A 23534-nucleotide genomic window follows, 5' to 3' on the forward strand; every position below is an offset into this window, starting at 1 on the left:
CCTAGCTCACAGCAAACCTCAAACTCCTGGGCTCAAGCGATCCTCCTGCCTCAGCCTCCCGAGTAGCTGGGACTACAGGCATGTGCCACCATGCTGGGCTAAATTTTTTTATATATATTTTTAGTTGTCCATATAATTTCTTTCTATTTTTTGGTAGAGACAGGGTCTCTAATCCTCTCTTGGTTTCTGCTATCATGGTCAAAAGCTGCAACTAGATTGGCAGTGGATTCTGATATTGCTTTTTCTATTAGGAAGTTTATTAATGTGGAAAGAAGTTTTCATCATTAATGCTTGGATGAACAGATTTTTCTCTTTAATAAATGAGTATTTAAATTCTGCAGTCTTAAAATTTGCCAGTGTCTTTTAAAAGTATAAAGAAATAAAATGATAAGTAAATAGATTCGTAGTTTATTAATCCCAGTGCTGCAGATAAATGACTAAATCTTTATCTCTTTCCAAGGCAAAGCAGATCAGTGCTTCTTTTATTTATTTTCTTTATCATTAAACCTTTTAAATTCAAGTCTTAAAACTTTAATGTTTTATGTATACAAAAGGTATATGGTGTATGTAACATCAGTAGCAATAAAGATTAATTAATAGGCATCCAGGAGTCCATCACTAAGCCCAAGAATAAAAATTTAAGAAATATATAATAAGTTGTGATGTATTCTTTTAGTGATTTAAAAATGTATTTTTAATTAAATTTTAATAGTAAAATTCAGAAACAGTAGAAAGGTATATTTTTGTTCATAGGCTATTTAAGAAGAAGGGAATGGAGATTTCTTTCTTCTGCATAAAAGCTTCATATTTATAGTTTTCTCAACATATTATAGAAAAAAAATGTTTCTGTTCTCCTTCTGTGATGAAAAATAACCCTGGCCTCTAGCTTTCAACATCAAAAAGACTCATGATTGCTCCTGAAATGTGTTTATTTCCGTGATTCGATTTAACAAACACAGATTGAGCACCTGCTGAACGCCAGGCTTCATGCTAAGTACCAGGCAGCCAAAAGTGATTGAGAGTCCCCTCCACTCAGGAAGGGGAGAGAGGAGACGTGGAAACAAATAACTAGCACAATGGTGTGTGCATAAAGCACGACACAGGATGAACGATGACTATGTGGTCAGTTCTGCTTGGGATGAGAGGCTTGGAAAGCTGCAGGAAGCCAAGGCTATAATGTAGTCACCGATTTACAGAACCCCCTCTCCAGACCACCTTCATCTTTGTATCCCCGGAGATAGTACAGGAGCTAGCTGGGCACATAGCAGGTGCTCAAGAAATATCTGTAGAATGAACAAATAATTTGGACCTGAAAGAACCAGTAGGAGCCAGGAAGAGAAAGTAGCATGCACAAAGGGATATTTATCACATTTTTTTTTGGCAATGCAACATAGAGCTTTGTTTTTTTATGCTTTAAACATTCTCTTCTCTGTTCTTTATTAGGATATCGACAGCACAGATTATGACAGATGGTGTGAATATATTATGTATCGAGGGCTGATCAGGTGAGCAGAGGGGATTGGTTTTTGTTTTTTTCATCTGTTATTACTGTGATCTTTTGGGTCTATCCTAGAAGAAAAACTTTATGGAAGCAATTAATTTTTGTTACTTTTGTTTTTACAAACATTGACTTGGCTAGTTAAGCAGTTTAACATTTTTTTTCAAGGCATGGTCTCATGATTTAAGAAGGTATAAATAGCTAAGCAAATTAAGCTTAATTATATAACCAGGAGACTGTGGAAGCTATTAAGTGTGATAAGTATGTAGCTGTCAACACGTGTTAGGAATGGCACCATTTTTGTGGCTTGGTAGAAGCAGCATGGGCCATGGAATGAGAAAGTCCTGGGCTTCAATTCCAGCTGTACATGCTTCTAATCAATAATCTTGGGTAAGTTAACCAACTTGCTGGAGCCACTACTATACAGTGGTGAGATCTCTAGGTAAATGATATTTTTTAAAAGATCATCCCATATAAAAATATTACCCAGTGGGGCTAGGGCTTGTCCAGTTACGAGTGACAGTCCAGTAAAGCAGACTGCTGAGGTCTCCTGCTTTATACCCCATTTGTCATTCACCAAGTACTGACCGAGCAGAATGGATGCCAGGCACGGGGGTAAAGCTGTAAGCAAAACAGGGTAGGACCCCGCGCTGGCAGGGGGAGGACGGACAACAAGCAGAAAGAATAACTGCAGGATGTGGCACTTTCGAGGGTGACGAGAGGTGGGAAAAGCTGAGCCATGTATGGAGCGTCCGGAAGGCGGAGGGGGGTGCAGCTGTACAGGGGCTGGGCGGGTCTTCCTGGGAAGATGACGCTTGAGCCAAGGTTGGAAGGACCTGGGAGGAGACCCCTCCTCACAGAGGGACCAGCTAGTGCAAAAGCCCCAGGCAGGAGTGCCGGGTGGATCTGAAGAGGGATGAGGCTGGGGGGCTGGCAAGTTGCCAGGGTGCGGTGGGGGCAGAGAGGAGGGGAGGGGAGAGTGGGGCAGGGAGGGCAAGGAGCGTGGCTTGTACGGCTCTGTGGACCCTCACTAAGGGCTTTGCATATTCCTTGGTAAAATGGTGACCTTTACTGGTTCTTGAACAGCTCTGTGGGTTCATATTCTTACCGAGGTGGGCCACGGAGGCCCTTGAGAGGCTCAGATTGTTCTGGTTACGCCACGAACCCAGAAGCTCTAAAAGGCTCAGCCCCTGTCCAGGTGGCTGCAGGACTGAGAGCTCTGCTATCGTTTCAGTGTTTCCAAGGATCAAGGTAGGAGAGAGTGTGCCAAAGGGGTAGTTTTGTGAAGTGTTTTATATCTCAGATTGAAAACACTGTTCCTGTTCAAATATTTGTTAAAGTGATTGTTTAAATAGGGATAGCAGCATTTCTAGAAAACAGTTTTTAGGTAGGCTGAAATAGGTATAATTCCAAGTTGTAAAAAATGTTGGGGTGCCAGGGAACAGCGGTATTTATAGCAACCAGTGTCCACGACAGCTAATTGCTGGGCTCTGAGACCTTTATTACCGCTCCGTAGGAGAATGGGGTGGCAGAGACAGAGAGAGAGAGGGGGAATGTATATATAGTATATCAACTTGTATCCATTCATGAACGTATGCATATATATGTTCATATATACCTAAACCATTAAGATTGTGTATTAATCTGCTCTGTGTTGTAACAAAATATCATAAACTGGATGGCTTAACCAACAGAAATTTTCTTTTAGTTCTGGAGACGGTAGGTCTAAAATCAAAGTGCCAACAGGGTTGGTGTCTGGTGAAGCTCTCCCCATGGGTTCCAACGACAGCCTTCGTGCCATGTGCCCACATGGCCTTTCCCTGGCACCTGCCCGCAGGGAGCGAGCAAGCTCCCTGGTGTCTCTTCTTATAAGGACACTAATCCTATGGGATCAGGCCCCCATGAACTCATTTGACCTTAATTATTTCTGTAAATGCCCCATCCCCAGATACAGCCACACTGGGAATTAGGGCTTCAACATATGAACTTGGGGGGAATATAAACATTTGGTCCATAACAGATAGGAAGGTAATTTTAAGGATACCCAAATGAATGAAGTTAGGGACTACTGTTTTTCAGCTTCTGTCCACAAAACCAGTTCTGTAAACTTTATCTCAACCACCCAGTTCAATGCCCTGCATGTAGTAGATGCTTAACAAATACTTATTAGACAACAATGGGAGAGTCCCTATATATGTGTGTGTATATATATATATTTTTTTTTTGAGACAGAGTCTTGCTCTGTCACCCTGCCTAGAGCGCAGTGGCATCATCATAGCTCACTGCAGCCTCAAACTCCTGGGCTCAAGCAATCCTCTTGCCTCAGCCTCCTGAGTAGCTGGGACTACAGGCACACGCCACCATGCCCGGCTAATTTTTCTATTTTTTGTAGAGACGGGGTCTTGCTCTTGCTCAGGCTGGTCTCGAACTCCTGACCTCAAGTGATCCTTCCATCTCGGCCTCTCAGAGTGCTACGATTACAGGTGTGAGCCATTGTGCCTGGCTGAGATTCCCTATTTTAATGGAAAATTTGGATTGTCAGGCTGCTTATCTTCAGGGAACTTTTGGAGTGTCCTTGAAGGCAGTGTCTATGAAATGAGTTAGAACTCTGATCTCAGAGATTTGGGAAATATTAATAAATAGCCTGGATTTACTAGAGACAGTGGCCTAGAATTACAAGGAACTGCGGGGATTTGGGACCTGAGCTTGGACTAGTGCCTTAGCCTGCCTGACAGCTCCAAAGCACAGCTGGCGCTCAGTCACGGCTCCTCTTGCCTCCCTGGGGGCAGACTTGCTGCCTCGGCAGGCCCTGGCTCTGGGTTTCTGTTTCTATTTTGTATACAGTTCCAGGTATGTAGTTACAGGCTTTGTTTTAAGTGCTTCTCTCCCTACCACTCTGGACCAAGCCCCTGTCATCTTCTACCTGCATTATTGCAGTGGCCTCCTAACTGGTCTCCCTGCTTCGACCCTTTCCCTGAAGGCTGTTCTCTACACAGCAGCCATCGCAGACCCTGCCCCAAACCCTCTGTTGGATTCCCATTCTCACTCTCAGAAAAACCCCCTTGAAGTCCTTCTAGCAGCCTGCGAGGACGGCTCTGCATCCTCTGCTCCCACCCTACCCCTAGCTCATCTCCTGCGATGTTCCCTCTTAGGCACTTCTCCAGTCACAGTGGAGTTGGTCCCCAGAACACCACGCACATTTCTACCTCAGGACCTTTGCACTGGCTGTTCCCTTTCCCTGAAACACTCTCCGGGATCTCTCTGGCTGGCTCCCTCACTTCATTCAATGTTTTGTTCCAGTGTCACCATATCAGAGAGGCGTTGCCCTGACCATCCGACATAAAATCGCCACTTCTGCCACTCAGCCCTCCCTGTCTTCCTTTCTCTGTGTCTCCCCCAGCATGTATCTGTCACCGGGATCGATTGTGTTCATACACACGTGTTTATTGTGTCCTTCCAACTAGAAAGAAAGCTCCACAAGGACGAGGACTTCATTCTGTTCACCACTTGTCCCCAGTACCTGGAACAGTGCCTGCACGTAGTAGGACTACATACATATATTTACTTTGTTGAATAAGTAAATGACTAAAGCTGACCTACTTTTTTTGAAGAGGCAAAATATAAATAAAATAAAATGAATTCTTTGCTGCTGGCAATTCCCACATTTTTCCATCTGAACTTCTCAATAAGAAATATTTGGATAACATCTATAAAGTGCTTTGAATTTCCTGGAGAACTGAAAGCTCTAAGCCAAAACAGGATGTGGAATTTTTTTCAGAAATACATGCATGTGGTATTTGGATTTTTAAAGATAAGAAAGAATTTAGGCCTACACCTCTGTCATTCTGAAGAATTCCTGTTATTAACTCAAAATATAATTGAGTTATACCTCCCATAATTGTGTGGGAGGCAATTTGTACAGACGGAATATTCATTAGTGTAAAAGGTAAAGTAAGGCTGCTAAGAATATTCAGTTAATTAAATCCGTGTGCATATTCCTTATTCATTTATATCCAAAAGCAAAGCAATATTTTTGTTAATATTTAGATGAATAAATCAAGTTAATTCTAGTTGTGATATATAGACTTAGAAATGGGAAACTGGCTTAATAATGAAGGTGCTATCACCTAGACCTCATTATATTTCTATATGATAATAAAACCCTTACAAACCATTTCTGTTTTTGCTACAGGTTGGGTTATGCAAGAATCTCCCACGCTGAACTGAGTGATTCTGAAATTCAGATGGCCAAATTTAGGATCCCTGATGACCCCATTAATTACAGAGACAACCAGAGAGTGGTCATTGACCACCGAGAAGTTCCCGAGAAAATTCATTTTAATCCCAGGTGAGCGAGTTCCTTTGTGTTGTACCACAGTTATGAGCTACAGCATCCCCTCTAGGGAACCTGCCTGTCACCTCAAGATGAGCTAGAAATTATGTTTGGTTCTAGAGGTTTGTTCTAGGTAAGGGAACCCATGGTAAAGATGATAAAATCCTGCTTGTGTTGAAGTGATGGTCCCTGCTCTCCGAGAAATATGTTGTATTCCCAACCTCAGGTTAAAAAAAAAAAAAAAGGCACATCATCATCATCATCATCATCATCACTACAATTGCTAATACTGAGTGCTACTATGTCCCAGACCCTGTTCCAGGAGCTTTGTTATCTCAGTTAATCCTCACTGGTTGGTACTCTTGTTATCCCCATTTCACAGATGAGGAAGCTCAGGTTGAGGAATACAAAGTCACGTTGCTGGGGTTGCATGGCTGGTCAGTGATGGAGCTAATAAGTGGGAAGGGAGCCTGCTGGCATCGTTGGGTTACTGGGATCCTCAGCTCTGGCTGCACATGAGATTCGCGTGGGGGGCTTTTAAAAAATACCGTTGCCTGGGCCCCACCCTAGACCAATTCATCAGGACCACCTGCGGTGGTACCTGGGCTTTGGGATTTAAAATATTCTGTCCAGGTTATCCTAATGTGCAGTTAGGATTGAGACTACAGAGCATGGGTAATTCATTTACATTGCAGATATTCTACCTTGTGAAATATACTGGGTTTAGTTTTTGACAGAAGTTATCTGACAAATCTATTTGCAGCAAAACATATGATTTGGAGTATGTGCATTTTCTCCCCTATAACTGGGTGATGAGAGGAAACTTCCATAAAAAACCAAACACAGAACATGTCCTATACTTTATTATTATTTGACATTTCTACTACTTTTACCAGCTAATCGCTATAGAAATTTCTCATTTTGTTGGAGGGAAAAAGACATTTCTCTACTCTCTTTTTCTTCCTTATCCCTCCTTACAATAAGAAAAAATTGTACCAAAGTGTAGGCAGTGAATGAGAAGAACTATAACCAAATTTTGATTTGCTGCAGTTCCTGTATTTATCTTGCCTGTGTAAGTGTAACGTGATTGGGAAGAGCCTGGGCTCTGGGGTCGTCTGCCTGGTTCAAGTCCTCACTTTTGCCAGTAAACAGCTGGGTAAATTTGCGCCAGTTGCTTAAGCTCTCTAAGCTTCCAGTCCCTCATCTAAAAATGGGAAAAACAGTAGTGCCTATACCCTAAGGTGTTTTGAGGTTTTAATGACACATCAAGCTCTTAGAATCATGCACAGTGAATGCTCAGTGTTAAACCATAGTTGCAATGGCAACAATAGTATTTGTAGTAGCAACAGTAGAGGTATTAATGAAACAGAAAGTTTCCCTCCTTTTGCTGAATGAGATGACTTCTTAAATGGAAGATAGAAGATCTGGGAAGAAAAAGATTTTCTTGTTTCCTTATTCTTCACATACCAGGAATGTAGAGAAATCCAAATAAAATATTTTTGGCTAACTACAACTGTAGGTTGATCCAAACCAACTGGGAAGGGAGGTAGATCTGCTTTCCCACTCATTTTAATTATGAAAATAACAAAGGCGTAAGTAGAAATCCTGCCTTAATTTAAAAATTGTGGTGAAGCTGGCACGATGGTGTAAACTACAGTAGTTCCAGCTACTTGAGAGGCTGAGGCAGGAGGATTCCTTGAGCCCAGGAGTTTGAGGCTGCAGTGAGTTATGACTGTGCCATTGCACCCCAGCCTGGGCAACACAGCAAGACCCATCTCAAAAATACAAAAAAGGAAGAAGAAAAATAAAATAAAAATTGTGGTGAGAACATTTAAGATCTGTTCTTTTAGCAACTGTCAAATTAATGTATATTTATTAACTACAGTGATAGTGCTTTGCTAGATCTCCAGAACTTTTCATCCTGTCTAATTGAAACTTTGTATCCTTTCACCAATGTCTTCCCAACCACTGCCCCCCACCAGCCCCTGGCAACCACCATTCCACTCTCTACTTCTATGAATTCAACTATATTAGATTCCACATATAAATGAGATTATGAAGTATTTTCCTTTATGTGCCTGGATTATTTCACTTAATGTCCTCTAGGTCCATCCATGTTGCTACAAATGATAAGATTTCCTTCTTTTTAAAGGCTGGATAGTCTTCCTTATATATGTGTGAATGTATACATGCCGCATTTTCTTTATCCATTCACCTGTCAGTGGACACTTAGGTTAATTCTGTATCTTGGCTATTGTGAATAATACTGCAATGAACATATATTCTTTGACATCAATTTCTTTCCTTTGGCTGTATACCAAGTGGGATTGGTGGATCATATGGTAGTTCTATTTTCAGTTTTTTGAGAATCTTCCATAATGTTTTCCATGATGGCTGTACTAATTTACATTCCCACGACAGCGTACAAGGGTTCCTTTTTCTTCATGTCCTCGTCAGCAGTTATCTTTTGTCTTTTTGGTACTAGCCGTTGTAACAGGTGTAAGGTGATACCTCATTGTGATTTTAATTTGCATTTCTCTGATTAGTGATGTTGAGCGTTTTTTTTATATACCTGTTGGCCATTTGGATATCTGCTTTTGAGAAATGTCTAGTCAGGTCCTTTGCCCATTTTTTAATTGGTTTATCTGTTTTCTTGCTATTAAGTTGTTTGAGCTCCTTATATATTTTGGGTATTAACCCCTTATCAGATACAGGTTGAACATCCCAAGCCCAAACATCCAAAATGCAAAACTTTCTGAGCGCTGCCATGGCACTCAAAGGCAATGCTCATTTCGAGTCCGAGGGGTATGGGATCTGGCCTGCAGGCCTGTCCTCCGATCCCCCAAGGTCATTCCCTGACTATGCCAGGGAGAAGCGTTCTGGTCCCGAGTAGCTTGTGGAGTGCTCAGGATGGCTCAATGTCCCTCCACTCCTGGTTATGCCCTGCTCTACTGGAGCAGCCACGCGGGCAGTGCCTGGAGGGCTGGCAGGCAGGGAGCTCAGAGTCCAAGCACCCTCTGGGCCGCTGCAGGCCTTTAAGAGGGAGCCGTGAGCACCACTCTCTGTAGAAGGCTGGGGGTGGTGGGTGTGCCGACACAGGGAAAGCAGCCATTCCTAGAGCCCTGGCTCAGTTGTCCCTGGGGCACCCATGCCAACTCGTGTGGGAACTGCCATCGCGGCATTGGCAGCTGTGGGCTGGGGAGGGCAGGAGGAGGAGACCAGTCTGAATGGAGGATAGCTGGAGTTCTGGTCCCCTTTGTCCTGAAGGACCCCCTGGAGTGCTGCACTCTCCTGTCCCCTGCAGGCAGCCTGTCCCGAATGTCCAAGCTCTGGGATCACGCAGTTCCCCCAGGGACCCACTGGCCCCCTGTGGCCACCGCAGTCTGGGCAGGTGTTGGGAAATGTTTGTGTGGGGAACAGTGACAAGAAAACTGAAAGGCCGAATCTCCCTGGGGAGGACAAAGGCACACAATGGTGGAGAAGCAGTAGGGCACCCGCTGTCCCAGCTTGGGTCTGTGGTGACAGTGACCTCAAGGGGGCTGGCAGCCCATGCTCTGTCCTCAGGAAGCTCCCAGTCCACGGGAGGCAGCGGCTTTGGCCCACGAGGGCAGAGAAGCTCCCCAGCAGTTCAGGAGCCTGCAGTCTGCCGGGGGCGCGAAGGGAGGAAAAACAAACACCCCCACCCTTTCCACAGCCTCCAAATTCCTCCAGGGCTGATCTCTGCCCAAATCTTGCTCTCTCTTGTTCTGCTCTGCAACTTCTTCCTGCGGAATCTCCGGTGGGTTCTGGCACTTCTCCCTCAGAGTTACACCTGGGCTATGTTTTTCTCATCTAAAACTTTTCCTTCTCTCTGAGAGGATCTGGTGACTGATGTCTCCAGTCAGCCCTCTTGCCTCCCCCCCAGCCAATAATTCTTAAACAGTTACGCTTCTGGAATGATCCCTAAGCATGGAAAGAGCACTTTGGAGGTTACAATTTTAGTCTGCCTTCCCCGCGTGCATGATTTCTTTTTTATTTATTCATTTGCTATTTTATAAATTTATCACATCAATTATGGCTTTATGACAGATAAGTAAACCCACAATAGATTATGGTTGAAATTTTACATAAGAACATACATTTCTGAATGGTTTTTACATATGAATTACTTTTTTTTTCTTTTTTTTTAGATTTGGATCCTACAAAGAAGGACACAATTATGAAAATAACCATCATTTTCATATGAATACTCCCAAATATTTTTTATGAAATATTTAAAACAAGAAGTTATTGGCTGAACAAGTCTTAGGAAAAAAGCATGTAAGATAAAAAGAAGAGACAAATGAAAGCAGGAAAATACACACAAAGAACCTCAACTTAATTTTAAAAAGCATGGTATCTAAGCCGTGGGAAATTCCATCCATTTATAAAATACATGTTGCTTTATAATGCATTTCTCCAAGTTGTTTTGCTTAAATTTTTGATGAGAAATAGAATGTGGGGTAATATAAGGAGGTTTGACTATTAGAGATAAAATAATAAAAAAAGTCATACCTTTTTAATATTTAAAAATAGGAAATTGATTTATTGATGAGCTGGAAGGACTACTGACAAAATCAAGCACCCTTACGTCTTTCTTGGGACAAAGTAGGGGAGACATGTTTACAGATTAAGTCCAATTGTTAGAAGAAGAAGGTGTGTGTGACTGTCACTGACCGAGACGCTGCCCCCATCACTGCCCCTCCCTGCATTGTGATGGACGCGTCCTGCCTTTCCCCCTGCCCACGTCACTGCAGGGCTGTGCGTGACACGCCATGTTGGTGCCCCCAGTCAGTCAGGCCATCAGGCTCTCAGGGAGCAAACCTCAACACACGGAGTGGATTTCCTTCCCTAGAACCAGGTAGGCAATGGGGAGAATCCAGCCCAGTAGCGCTGTCTCCGCAGGGAAAAGTGACTTGACTGTTGCTCATCGAGGAACATAAGGTCTTGGAACTGGAAAGACCCCTGAATACTGTTTTATCTTTTGTGGCAAAGATAAAAATTGGAAGAGAGAGACTTTCCAAAGGTTTCATGTCACAATCTAAGGGCGTCCTTTGGATCTATTTAACAGAAGCGTGTTGAGCACACGGCCATCGCAAAACGCTGAGTCCCTGTCATGGTTTTAAAGATGTGTCCAGATGGTCGGTCCCACGCTCCCTTCAGAAGGTGGAGCCTCATTCACTTCTCTTTGAGTGTGGGCTAGACCTAGGGACTTACTTCCAGTGGGGACAATAAAGTGACAGAGATGGTATGCGACTCCAAGCCTGGGTTGTAAGTGATACTGGAGGCTTCTGTCTTAGTCTCGCTCTCTTAGATGTGGGAGAAGCGGCCGCCGTGTGGTCAGCAGCCCTGTGGGAAGGTGGGAAGGAGCTAAGACCTGCGCCAATGGCCACGTGCGTGAGCCGCCTTCGATGTGGAACCTCCAGCCCCAGCCAAACTTCAGATGGCTTCTACCCCAGCTAACAGCTTGACTGCAACTTCGCAGGAAACCCTGAGCCATCTATTAATAGCTTAGCTGCTCCCAAATCTTAACAGATAATAACTGTTGTTTTAAACCACTATGGAATGGGGTAATTTGTTATGCATCAATAGATAAGTAATACAGCCCTCGAACCTACTCATGTTTGAGGAACTTTGAGAATCTGGCACCAACAAACATATTTACTCGGTGTCTGTTGTCTCTGTGTTGTACTATGCCAGGCATGTGGTGGTGGTGGGAGGTGTCACTTAACTGAAAAAGACATTGCCCTGAACACCCAGTGTGGGAGACAGGAAGATGCAAAGCCAGCTTGGATAGTAACTACCAAGCTAGAGCTGCGAGCTACCTGCTTTACCAACATTATCTCCCAGTAACACACTGCAAGGAGGTCTCCTGACCTTTGAGCTCTGCATAAGATAGCCAAAATCCTCATTCCCCTCCCTCTGGAAAACAGTATCTTCCTAAGATTTCTGTGAATCATGGCAGGTGAAGGGGGCCAAACTCACCTCTTTCACTGATCTCTTTCCATTGTCATATGTCAGTTCCTACGTGGTCTCGTTGTTGTATTTCTGACACCTTAATTATGCTACTATGGGAGGTAAATGCAGGAAAGAATGCGTTTAATGCACCTAGCCAGCCAGCGCCTGGGGAGACAGATCTCCACACAGACAGTAGGAGCTGCCTCTGTTTTATGCCAAGCAAACACAGAGCTAGGTTCTTTCCTTGACTTCCTCAAAACGAAGTGAAACAAAACACTCTTACTATGTGCTTTGGGGGGTAGCATGTTTTACTGAATGCTTGGGAAGACAGAGAGGGGTTTACATTATAGAGACTCAAAACATCTTCAAGTAGAGTAATTAGACATTCCCTTGTTTTACAAATCTTTTGTCTCTTCCACATCATGTAATTTAGCAATCTCCCTCTTTTCTTTTCTATTTTCCATACCACACCTCCCCCAAATTTCTGTTAATTTCTAATGCAAATCAGATTAACTATTTCTTTTTCTTAGCCTGCCACAAGCTCTTGGGATCTCACCTTCCATCTCAGTGGTGTATCTAAATGGGTGATTTCAAGACACCTCTCTTAGCAAATAACAAGCAGAAAGTTCAAACAATACAATTAAACTTAATCTAAGTGAGTATGTAGAACAGTGCTTCAAGGAACTTCACGATACTCATTCTTTTCAAGTGCACGCAGAACATTTACCAAAATAGACCATATGGTAGGCCAAAAGGCAAACCTCAATAAATGTCAAAATATTGAATTAATACAGAGTATATTTTCTGATGACAATGAAACTAAGCTAGAAACAAATAACAAAAAGATGAGAAATTCCCAAATATTAGAAATAGGATAATAAACTTCTAAGTAATCAATGGTTCAAAGAAGAGATCACCATCAAAATTAGAAAATATTTTGAACTAAATAGTAATGAAAATATGGCATATCAAAAGTTGTGGGATACAGTTTTGTGTTTAGAGGAGAATGGATAGCCTTAAATGCATGGACTGGGAAAGAAAGAAGGCTGAAAATGAGTTACATAAGTACCATCGGGAGAAGCTTGAGAGGGTACAGAAAATTAAGCCCTAAAGAGAGTATAGAATACAGGCAATAAGGATAAGAGCAGAAATTAATGAAATGGAAAACAAACAATTACAATAGATAAAAGCAACAAAAGCAAAAGGTGGTTCCTTTAAAAAAAAACTAATAAAATTGAAAATTCTTTGGTAGGACTCAAAAAAAGAAGGAAAGAGAGAAGGCAAAAATGACCAACATCCGGAATGACAAAGTAGACACCACTACAGATCTTACAAACCTTACAAAGGAAGTTAAGACACAAACAATTTCATACTAATTAATTTGCCTCAAAAAATGATTTACCACAACTGATACAAGAAGAAACAGGAAACCTACTAGAGAAATAGAATTCATAATTAAACAAGTCAACATAAAACACAACTTCTTTATGTAGCTGGACTTTATATATGGTGGCTCAGGGCTCCCAAAGCAAGTGTTCCAGGTGATAGAAAATGGAAACTTCCAGAATAGTAAGGCCTGCTCTTAGAAATTGGAACGTCAGTTCTGCTGTATCCTGTTCACTAATGTAGTTGCTAAATTCAAGGAGAGGGGACTGAGACCTCACACCTCACTAGAAAAGGTGTCAGAAAGTGTGTGGCCACCTTTAACCTGCCACAGCTGGATTTTAGGAGGTGGCATTTGCATTTTCTAGATGAGGAAACTAAGACTCAGGCTACGGAGTGACTTGCCCAGAATGGTACATCTAGTAAATGGGGAAGGTGGGACACTACCCCAGGACCGCAGATTCCAAGGCCAGTGTGTTTTCCACCCCACAGGTATGCATATATTGCTGGACATCTTGTTGGATTCAAATAAATACCTTCTGAAGAATTTAATATGCCAATACTGCTTTTTTTTTGCTCTTCCTCTTTTAAAAGTGACTGGGGGAGTCCAGGACATGTGGACATATTTCCACATGCCATATTTCCATTTGACATATTTCTTTTCTGAGATGAGAAGGAAGTGAGGGACAAGCCAGAAAAGGCGAAAGACCTTTCTCTGAGAGTTGGGGTCAGGATCACTGTAGCAGCACCAGTTGCCTTTACAGTATGCTGCTGGGTTAATATTACCTGGAGTTCTGAGCAAGCAACCCATGGAGGAAGCACCATCTATTTGAGATTATTGGGGTGGGAAACTAGTCAGGAAATAAATAGCTGTGGGGTGAAGAAGGAAATATGAACCGTTTTGTTGACCAATACAAATCAGTCCTTTGGAAGCTGCTTTTAAATCGAGATGTTATCCAACAAAAGCAAGAGCATGTTTCACAGCAGTTTTCCTGTACATTACAAATAGCTTTTTGAAAAGCACCTTCCACTTGCTCTATTGCTCAGATTTGGTTGCAGGAAATCCTGGGGTTGTCTCTGGCAGAAGGCATTTTGTCTTTACTAATATGCTATATTTTCACTTTCCTTTACCTCAAAATCTCAAAAGATGCTTCCTTTCTCTTCCAGTGAAGCAATGACTAATAGTCTTTCCTTTTCTTATTACAGTGGAGCCTACTGCTATAGTACCTTTTAGTTTTAAATTTGTGCTGTAAGTCTTTGCAAACACTTGTCTTTCCTCTTTCAAAGTGCTGGGATTTTGTTTTATTTACTGCATATAAACCTGCCTTATTTTTCACTAAATGGCAAAAGCACTGAAGAATACCTTGGAAATCTATATCATATGTGAGCAGGGGGAAAATTCCCTTGCAGGTGCTTCTGAATGTGACCACGCTGAATAGCATATCGCTAATGCAGAGGCAGGACTTCAAAGCCACAGCAAAATTAAAAGTTCAATCAAAGCGTCGTTCACTCAGAACATTTTTGCTTTGTGGATATCAAGTGCCCTCTGTATTTGCAGTGGATAGAATTTTCATAAAAGGAACAACAGGAGTGCTAGATTGCATTACTTAAAAGTGATGGTAGCTGTTATCACAAAGGGGAAAAAAACGAAGGGAGAGGGAAGATTACAGGAGTAGAGGTAGCTGAAAATAAAAGGCAGAGTGCCTGAGCACCATGGGGGAATATTAGTGGGACCGTGAGCTGTGCCCATCTGATGTGTCCCTCTCTTATCTCCTTTACTGGCCACGTCTGAGATTTGGGGAGCTTCTCTGGTTCCTGAAGTGCTATCTAACTTGCCTCTCTGGCACGGAAATCCAGCACGGTTCCCTTTAGTGTAGTCGATTCCAAAATGGGTCTCTAGGCCGGGCGCGGTGGCTCAAGCCTGTAATCCTAGCACTTGGGAGGCCGAGGCGGGCGGATTGTGTGAGCTCAGGAGTTCGAGACCAGCCTGAGCAAGAGCGAGACCCTGTCTCTACTAAAAAATAGAAAGAAACTATATGGACAGCTAAAAATATATATATAGAAAAAAAAATTAGCCGGGCATGGTGGCACATGCCTGTAGTCCCAGCTACTCGGGAGGCTGAGGCAGTAGGATCGCTTAAGCCCAGGAGTTTGAGGTTGCTGTGAGCTAGGCTGACGCCACGGCACTCACTGTAGCCCGGGCAACAGAGTGACACTCTGTCTCAAAAAAAAAAAAAAAAAAAAATGGGTCTCTGACTTCTAGGTGTACATCAGAACATAAGAGAATTCTCTGGAATGCGGGAAGATATTAATCAGAATGACTATTTTATCCCATTGTATTTTAAATTTCTATTTTGGGGTTGTGTTTATAACAATGCTATTCAAAGGATCAAAGGAGCTCCGTGGCAGGCAGCGTCCACACCACTCTGCCTTCATCACCTCTTCTTCTCTTACTCCCTCTTTCACTTACACGGCGCTTCTGATTACACGAGGTTCACCGAGAGAACCCAGGATAATCTCCTCATCTCAGGATCCTCAACTTAATCACATTTACACAGTCCCTTTTGCCATGCAAGGTGACATATTCATGGGTTCTGAGGATGGGGACATGGATTTGCAGAGGACTGGAAGGGGCATTGCTCTATCTATTGAACGTGTATTATCTGTCTTAGTCCTCACAACGGTCCCATGAGGTAGGTGGTGCTATTGTGCCACTTTAGAGATAAGCAACTCTTGCAGAGAGAGGTGAAATATTAATACTGTGTCCTATGATGGGTGGAAGAGCCAATGGTCAAACCTTGGCTGTTTCATCCCAAAATCCGGGTGTGGGACTTTTTTGCAACCCCACCACTTGCTTTCAATAGATTTGCTGGCTCTGGAGTCTTGGTAATGAAAGTGTGGATAGGATTTGATAGATGTAGTAGCTTTCTGTTTATCCTCTTATTTGAAGAATTGTGCGGAAAAAATGGCAGTCTCTTGAAGCCCTTGAATCCTGAGATGCAGGGAAGAAAAGCGACCTAATTCTACAATTCTTATTCCCAATGTCGGTTTATTCAGCAGCCTCCGTAAGATAGTCTGGGTCTCAGCCAACAGAGTCTGGCTTATTAAAAAGGGGCATAAGTCTCACAAAGCCTCAAATACCAGTGTCTTTAACAAAACTAATAGCAGCAGTAGCAGCAGCAATAGCCCGAGATGTAGCAGGAAGCTGAAATTCTTCAGGCCCTGGAGTCGGAGCGGAAGGATATGGCCAGAAAAGCAGTTGCCCTTAATTTGGGAATAATACAAAAACCAATGAGAAGGCAGACTGGTCCTGGATGGCAAAACCACAGAGGATTTCAAGTTTCCCGATGCCCCTCGACAGGGCCCTAGTGGACATTAAGCACAGGGCGGAAGCCATCTTCAACATTCAGCCATAGACTTTCAGATCTGGTTCAGACTTTTAAGATAAGTGCTCACAGACACTCCATATGCCAAGACACAATAAAGCTGCCGATTCTTTTCCTTATGAAGTCAACCCCTCTAGCTATCCATAGCCAAATTCTAGACAAACTGGAACCATCTATTAACATGAAGCCCAGGACTACACATGCTCAGGGCCAGTAGGAAGCCATGAATGAACTCAGAAGGTGACGAGAGAAAAGTGAAAAGAGAAAAGCCACCCTATCCCTCAATGCTTTACCACTTTGTCCAGCCATGGTGGACAAAAAGACCACTGGTAAAGAGTTTGTCAACTCTTGATTCGTGGAATGTTTATTGCGTTTCTGTTATCCGCTGGAGACGGTGTTGGCTAAATCACCAAAGGTAGAGCTCTTGCTCTGGAGGTGAAGGGGCCATACAGAGTAGAAGTTTCTATCGTGGAAGGATGGGGCCTGGCAGAGATAACTGGCCCAGGTGAGATCTCATGCTCCCTGGGAGTGGGGGGTCTCCCTGATTGGCAACCAAAGCTGTGCTTGATAAATGGTGGAGTAAAGAGTTCCCCCGAAGAAGAAAGGGTCCTGCCCAGCCAAAGAGGGGAGGACTAAGCAGAAACAACACCAGATGTTCCCTAAACAGCCCATCCACATGGCATGGGCCGGCCACTTCTGCGTCTTTGTTTCCTCGCCTGTGAAATGAGGAATGTGCTGAGCTCACCTCCGAGATCATCCAGCCCCAACGTTCCATTTCCTTTGTTCTGGTTCTGGTTCTCTGGCCAAATTCTGTCCTAGTGCTGGAGGTGGTAAGTGGGAAAAGACATGACCGTAGGCAGCCTCAGTCCAGGCAGGCTCAATGGAGGTGAGCTGTAAGCTGGGTGGTTGGGTGGGAGGGGAGTTGTACGTGGAAGGATGAAGGAGGGAAGATTTTACAGCCTGGCTGGGGGAGTATGTCAGGGGTTGGTGTCGAGTCATTGCTTGTTACGAATATGTTTGTAAGGGGTGATATCCTAACTCATCTGTATTTTCCCTAAATTAGTTTAGCCAAGAACAGCAAGCCAGTCATCCACGAGGATCTGAAGGAATGAGACATTGGACAGGTCAGTGTTGATAAGGGCAGGTTAATCAAGATAGGCCCTGAATACAAGCATCTCTAGGGCATCTGACTGAGGCTGATCCCCTTGCGGTCTATGCTTTGTCTGTGTGCTGGGTGGTGGGGAGGTGGCAGTTTGGGGAGAGGGATCCAGGGAGGCGGGGAAGAGAGAAGTGTCTCCACTCTCAGATGCTCAAAAGGCATGAGGCTCTTACACACCAACTGGGCCTGGACCCTTCCCAGGACCATTAACATAGAAGAATCTTGGCCCCTGTCTGTTCCCCTTCTGGTTCGTTAGGCTACCTCTCTCTGTCGCTTTCCTCAAGGATGTTGAAGCTCATTTCAATCTTCTTCAGCCCATTAGCAAGGTTAGGGAACAAACAACGAGGTTTGCCTTCACTAGCTAAGAAGGGCCTCATCCTGAACATGGGAGTGGTGTGTCCAGGAGGGCCACCCCCCAGAAACCACAGGACGGGCCCGGGGCACCTGGAACAGGAAGCTAGAAAAGGGAGAGAAGGCTCACAAAGAGGACGAGGGAGGAAGGGAGCAAGTGGCGTAGTTCTCAGCCCTGTCCACTGGGAATCCTTTAAAGCCGCATCACCTGTGACAACGTTCTGCTGCTTTGGGCCCTACTCTTAATTACCCTGACATGTGGTCCTGTTTCCGGATCCTTCATGTGTTTATCAAGGAAGAGAATAAAGGCCCATACTCTGGAATTGGGGAACCTGTGTTTCATGTTGCCACTAATGGTGGGCAGAGAGAACACAGGAGATTTGCCTTGGCCCCAGTACTATGGTACTGGTACTAGAAAATAGATACAGCTACCTCAATAAAGGACCGGAGTCTGGCTTGGAGAGGTGGGCAGGAGGTGGGCAGGAAGCCCTCTGCAAAATGCTATATAAAGGAGCAATTTAGCACAGTGGTTAAAAATACAGATCTGAAGCCAGTCTGCCTGGGTTTCATTCTCCCAGTTCCACCACTTACCAGCTGTGTCACTTTGCGAAAGTTACTTTACCTATCTGTGCTTCAGTGTCCTCACCTGTGAGATGGGTTTCACAAAAGTATCTACCCCCTGGGGTTGCTGGGAGGATTAATGCGTCGACGTGAGTGCTTAGAACGACTTGAGTGCTTAGAACGGTACCTGCTGCAAAGTGAGCGGTACGTAACTGCGTGTCAATATTTCTACTTCCTGCTCTATTCTCTGTGGATTTGACATGTTTCCCAAAGCTAAAGTTAGAAAGTGTGAGTGGACGTTTAGAACAGACTAAGGTGGTGGTGCTGGTGCCTTGAAGCCGGAAGAGTGACTGAGAGATGGAGGGGTGAAGGATGAGACAAAAGCAGTCGTGGGGCTCGAGGCTGGACTTTCAGGCTAAACTGGCCAGACTGTGGGCAGGGGGCAGGACTGCTGGGAGGCCTAGAGCAGCGGTCCCCAACCTTTTTGGCAGCAGGGACCGGTTTCATGGGAGACAGTTTTTTCATGGACGAGAGTGGAGGGGTGGGGGAGTTGGGGACGGACGGCAGGGCTCAGGTGGTGATGCCAGCAATGGGGAGCGGCTGTAAATACAGAGGAAGCTCCGCAGGTCTAGGATGCAGCAGGAGCTTCCATATCTGGGGTTTAAGGAGAGCAAAAGCAAAGGGAATCTGCGGGGAGGGGCCGCCCGGAGGCTGGGCGTGGGAGGCCGCAGAAAAAGCAGTTTCGACCAGAACCCAGTTTGGAACTGGAAGTGAGCAAAATCTGGAAAGAGATGGAATTCCTTCTTGGCGTCTCCTCTCCAAGAGCACTTCTCCCTTGCTCCAAGTCCGGCACCTTCACGCAACCTTGAGATGCTGCCCCCTGCACCAAGCTTTCCCCCACCCCACCCCCAGTCTGAAACTGCTCACTGCACCCACCAGTCCCCTAACAAATGTCCCATCATCGGAGCGCAGGCTCACATGGCAGTAGACCCAGGAGGAAAGCTACGGGCGTGGAGCTAATCTCTCACCAACAAAATTACTGATAGCTACTGACTGTTCCTAAAGCCCCTGGATTTTAAAAAGAAAATACTTGTTACCTCAGATGAAGAGCTGATGTAGGAATTCTTAATTTCAGGGGTGGCGGGTGGGCATGGGAGGGTTTTAGGCCTTTGACAGAGAGTCATCATTTTCAACGATTCTTAAAGGAGTCTGTGACCTGCAAAACGTTAAGGGCATTTGTTTCAACCTAGCTTGGCTAAGGCAGTGTAAGAAAGTAAAATGTAAGCATGCAAGTTAGTTGGAAGAAAATATTTTCCAACTGGTGCATGTGTGTTTGTGCAGCATGTGAACATAGGTGTGTGTCCCCAAATTCTTTTCCTTTGCAATTTTGGAACCACAGATTTTTCCTAAATGTTTGCATTCACTGCTTTCCTCCCACCAACACGGCTCCTGTGGTAGCTGCAGTTGGGGGTTCAGGTGTGAGGGTCGGCACGGGGTGGTCGAGACAGCTAACCTGGTTGTCAGGTCTGCAATCTGCTTAGTCACAGGTTTTTGACATCCTACCTGCTCTTCTCTTCTACAATAGCACAGGAAGTTCTTACTTCCATAACACGTTAGCGCCACCCAGGAAGTGAGTGTATATTCTGCACAGCTCCCGTCCTCCTCTTCCCTCCCCCACTTCCGACTGCGGTCCGCCTGCCCCATCCCCTCTCCCAGAATGCTCTGCTCTGCCATAATGAGATGCTCGGCTGCCGTGCAGCCACCGACATCTGGAGATGGATGGGGTCTCCTGTACTGCCCTGAGAGGGATGTTAAAAAGACACTGTGTGCGTGGAAGCAGGCGAGGAGACATGAAGAGCCTGACAAGACACAGAAGCCATTGTCCAAGTTAAATGGTTATTCTTTTCTGTCCATGCCCTGCTAGCTGGAGTAATTGAAGCAAGGCTATATTTATGGAAGTCACCATGAAGGTCGTGCATTGTTTAGATTCAATTGGAAAATTATGCCTTCTGAGATCGAATTTAATGTGGCATCATTAGGACTTGATTAGCTCGATGCGGAATAAGGTGAAAATACTCAATTCAGAGAAGAACATGTGGCAATGAATGAACACATTTTTATTCAAATACTCTGTTAATTCCCTAGGCAGGTGTGATTTCCATAAAATAAAAGGCCTTGGATAAAAAGGGTAAAAAGGAAAAGAGTCAGTTTAACCGTCCCATGATTGTGCTGGAGAAAAAGATGAGCAAAAAGGCTTATTAAATGCTACCCTAATAGTTGTGTGTCAAGAAATATTGGAAGTTTGAAATAATTTTAAAAATAAATGAAATTTTCTCTATATTTAGGAGAGGCAAAAAATTCATTCCTAAGCGAAATTAAAATTGAAATATGGATGTCAAATGGAAAATTCTTAGCTCTTCTGAGAGATCTCTCAGATGGCTCCTTTATAATAAGAAAGAAAACAGGATTTTCTAGAAAATTTAAAAGTATGGACTCATTTTTACTTGAAATTGTCCCTAAGCACGAAAATTAGCCAACTGTACCTCGCAGGATTGCATTAGGTTCGCAGGGAAACACGTGAAGATAACACAGAACTGGTGCACAAGCATTCATTCCTGTGTCCCTCTCTTACTTTTATAAATGCTTTTACGTATTTTATCTTGTTTAGCCCTGATTCATCCCTTGAAGATATTATCCTTATTTTTATGGATGAAGGATCTCACACCAAGACAAGTTTAATGCCTTGTTCAAGGGCTGCTGAATGGTAGGGTCTGGGTCTTAATCCAAGCTGGCCCAAGGGTAATACTTGAAGACATTTGCCTTCGCCTCTGGGATAGCAGATTAAAAATGTTTTATAGTAGTAACTCTGGCTCTCAGGGAAGGGTAAGATTACTTCAAAGTACAAGGAAGAAAAATTATTCATTATGGGAACACAATATATGTCTCTATCCTGCAGTCTGCTTACTTTTTTAGGACACCATTTTTCTATATTCACAGGAATTTCCTATATCCATTTAAACTAGCATCAATCAATCTTCACTAAACTAGTTTTCAAAGAGTTTGAATGACATGACATTGATACTGGGTACTCATTTTGACTGTGTAAAGTCTCACATTTCTGCTTCAAGCTGGGTTGACTTCACATTGGTGGCATGTCCCAGTGAAGGGTGCTTTTGCATCCTAACTCAATGTTCACTGTAAGCTCTAAAAGCCAGGGAGGAAGGAAGCCTGGTAATAAAACATAGTGACTGTAGAGCTCGGTACTATCTTAGGGGCAAAGAAAGATTTGGGGTGATAAGCTGGATGTGATGGGAGAGGGTTTATTTAAGAACGTGATGAAACTGTAGAGTTTCACAACCATTACCCCAACCGCATTGTTCACTGGGCCTTACTATGTGCCAGGTACTTTTAAGTGCTTTACTTATATACATTTATTTAATCCTCACAACATCCCTATGATGTGGAGCCTATTATTTTCCCTGTTTTGCAGATGAAGAAACCAAGACACAGAGATGTAAAGTAATTTCTTTTTTTTTTTTTGAGACAGAGTCTCACTTTGTCGCCCGGGCTAGAGTGAGTGCCATGGCGTCAGCCTAGCTCACAGCAACCTCAAACTCCTGGGCTTAAGTGATCCTACTGCCTCAGCCTCCCGAGTAGCTGGGACTACAGGCATGCACCACCATGCCCGGCTAATTTTTTCTATATATATTTTTAGTTGTCCAGATAATTTTTATTTCTATTTTTAGTAGAGATGGGGTCTCGCTCAAGCTGGTCTCCAACTCCTGACCTCGAGCGATCCACCCGCCTCGGCCTCCCAGAGGGCTAGGATTACAGGCGTGAGCCACCGCGCCCGGCCTTAAAGTAATTTCTTCTTCAGTGGTGGAACCAGTGGGATTTTTAACCCATGCCATCTGGGTTAAAATCCAGAAAGACTATGTTTCGCTTCTGAAAAAAATGGCAAACGTGCTCCCAAGGCTAACAGGCCCGGAGAAGAGTTGGTTCCAGATGGTTCTTGTCAATTTCATCTGTTAAAGTTTTTTATTTTGGGGGATACATTATAGCCCCAGTGGAGGCTGATGCAAAAAATGGAAGTCCCATGAATATCCATAATAAGCCTACATTGCAGAAGCATACTAATTCTATAAAGTAACCTGTGCTAACTATAAAAAAAGGCCACTCGCCTGTGTTTAAAATTCAGCTTTCTGACCTTGAGGGTAAGGTGGGGGAAAGGAAGCTGATGGAAGAGTATAGTGAAGGAAGATAGATGGCAAACAATGTCATCTTTTCAGCTTGTCAGTCACTCCAAGGTGTGAGGAGAGGATGTCTTCCTGGGCACAGTGAGGAAAATGTCTACCTCTGGGATCTTTCCATTAACCTGATAATTGGGACTTGACTTTATGGAGGTTTTGAAAAATGAAAGGAATATGTTTATTGTCCTAGCAGCAGCTGGCAAGTGGCTATTTGCAGAACTGTTCTATGTATATATGTGAAAAACAACATATGTTACAGTGACAATCTGTGTCAATAAAAGCTTAAGAGATGAAACTGGTTCCCAATAACACAGGCCTCACTGATTAAAAGGTTAATTCCAGCAAGACTGAATAACTTTCCTGTTCTCAGTGATATATCAAAGCAGAGAATTTATAATATTCAGCAGAACCTCAGTAGGTACTCTGGATAAATAATCTCATTAAGAATATACTATAAAGTAGGAAGTTGCTGTTGAAATAAGGTCAAAGGGTAAAATAGATAAGAATTTAGTAACCTGGAAGTAAGCTTTCTGACTCCTACTTTTCATAATCTATATCTACAAAGGCAGCCCATGTGGCTAGATGCTCATCCCTGGAAAGAGGCCTGGTTTCACTATCTTTTAAAAGCACATACACC

The 23534-nt window shown here is 43.7% G+C and overlaps 1 protein-coding gene across 1 annotated transcript in view; it reads left to right on the forward strand.

Moving 5' to 3' along the window:
- Window positions 1-10269, forward strand: part of CWH43 (cell wall biogenesis 43 C-terminal homolog) — a 37714-nt gene extending 27445 nt beyond the window's left edge. Inside the window, exons 14-16 of the mRNA XM_045532989.1 lie at window positions 1444-1505; window positions 5691-5846; window positions 10001-10269. Coding sequence (XP_045388945.1) covers window positions 1444-1505; window positions 5691-5846; window positions 10001-10079 — 297 coding nt within the window. The 3' untranslated portion in view covers window positions 10080-10269. The remainder of the gene's footprint in view (window positions 1-1443; window positions 1506-5690; window positions 5847-10000) is intronic.
- Window positions 10270-23534: the final 13265 nt, after the last annotated feature.

The sequence above is a fragment of the Lemur catta genome, chromosome 19 (genome assembly GCF_020740605.2).
Source record: "Lemur catta isolate mLemCat1 chromosome 19, mLemCat1.pri, whole genome shotgun sequence".
Taxonomy (NCBI): Eukaryota; Metazoa; Chordata; class Mammalia; order Primates; family Lemuridae; genus Lemur; species Lemur catta.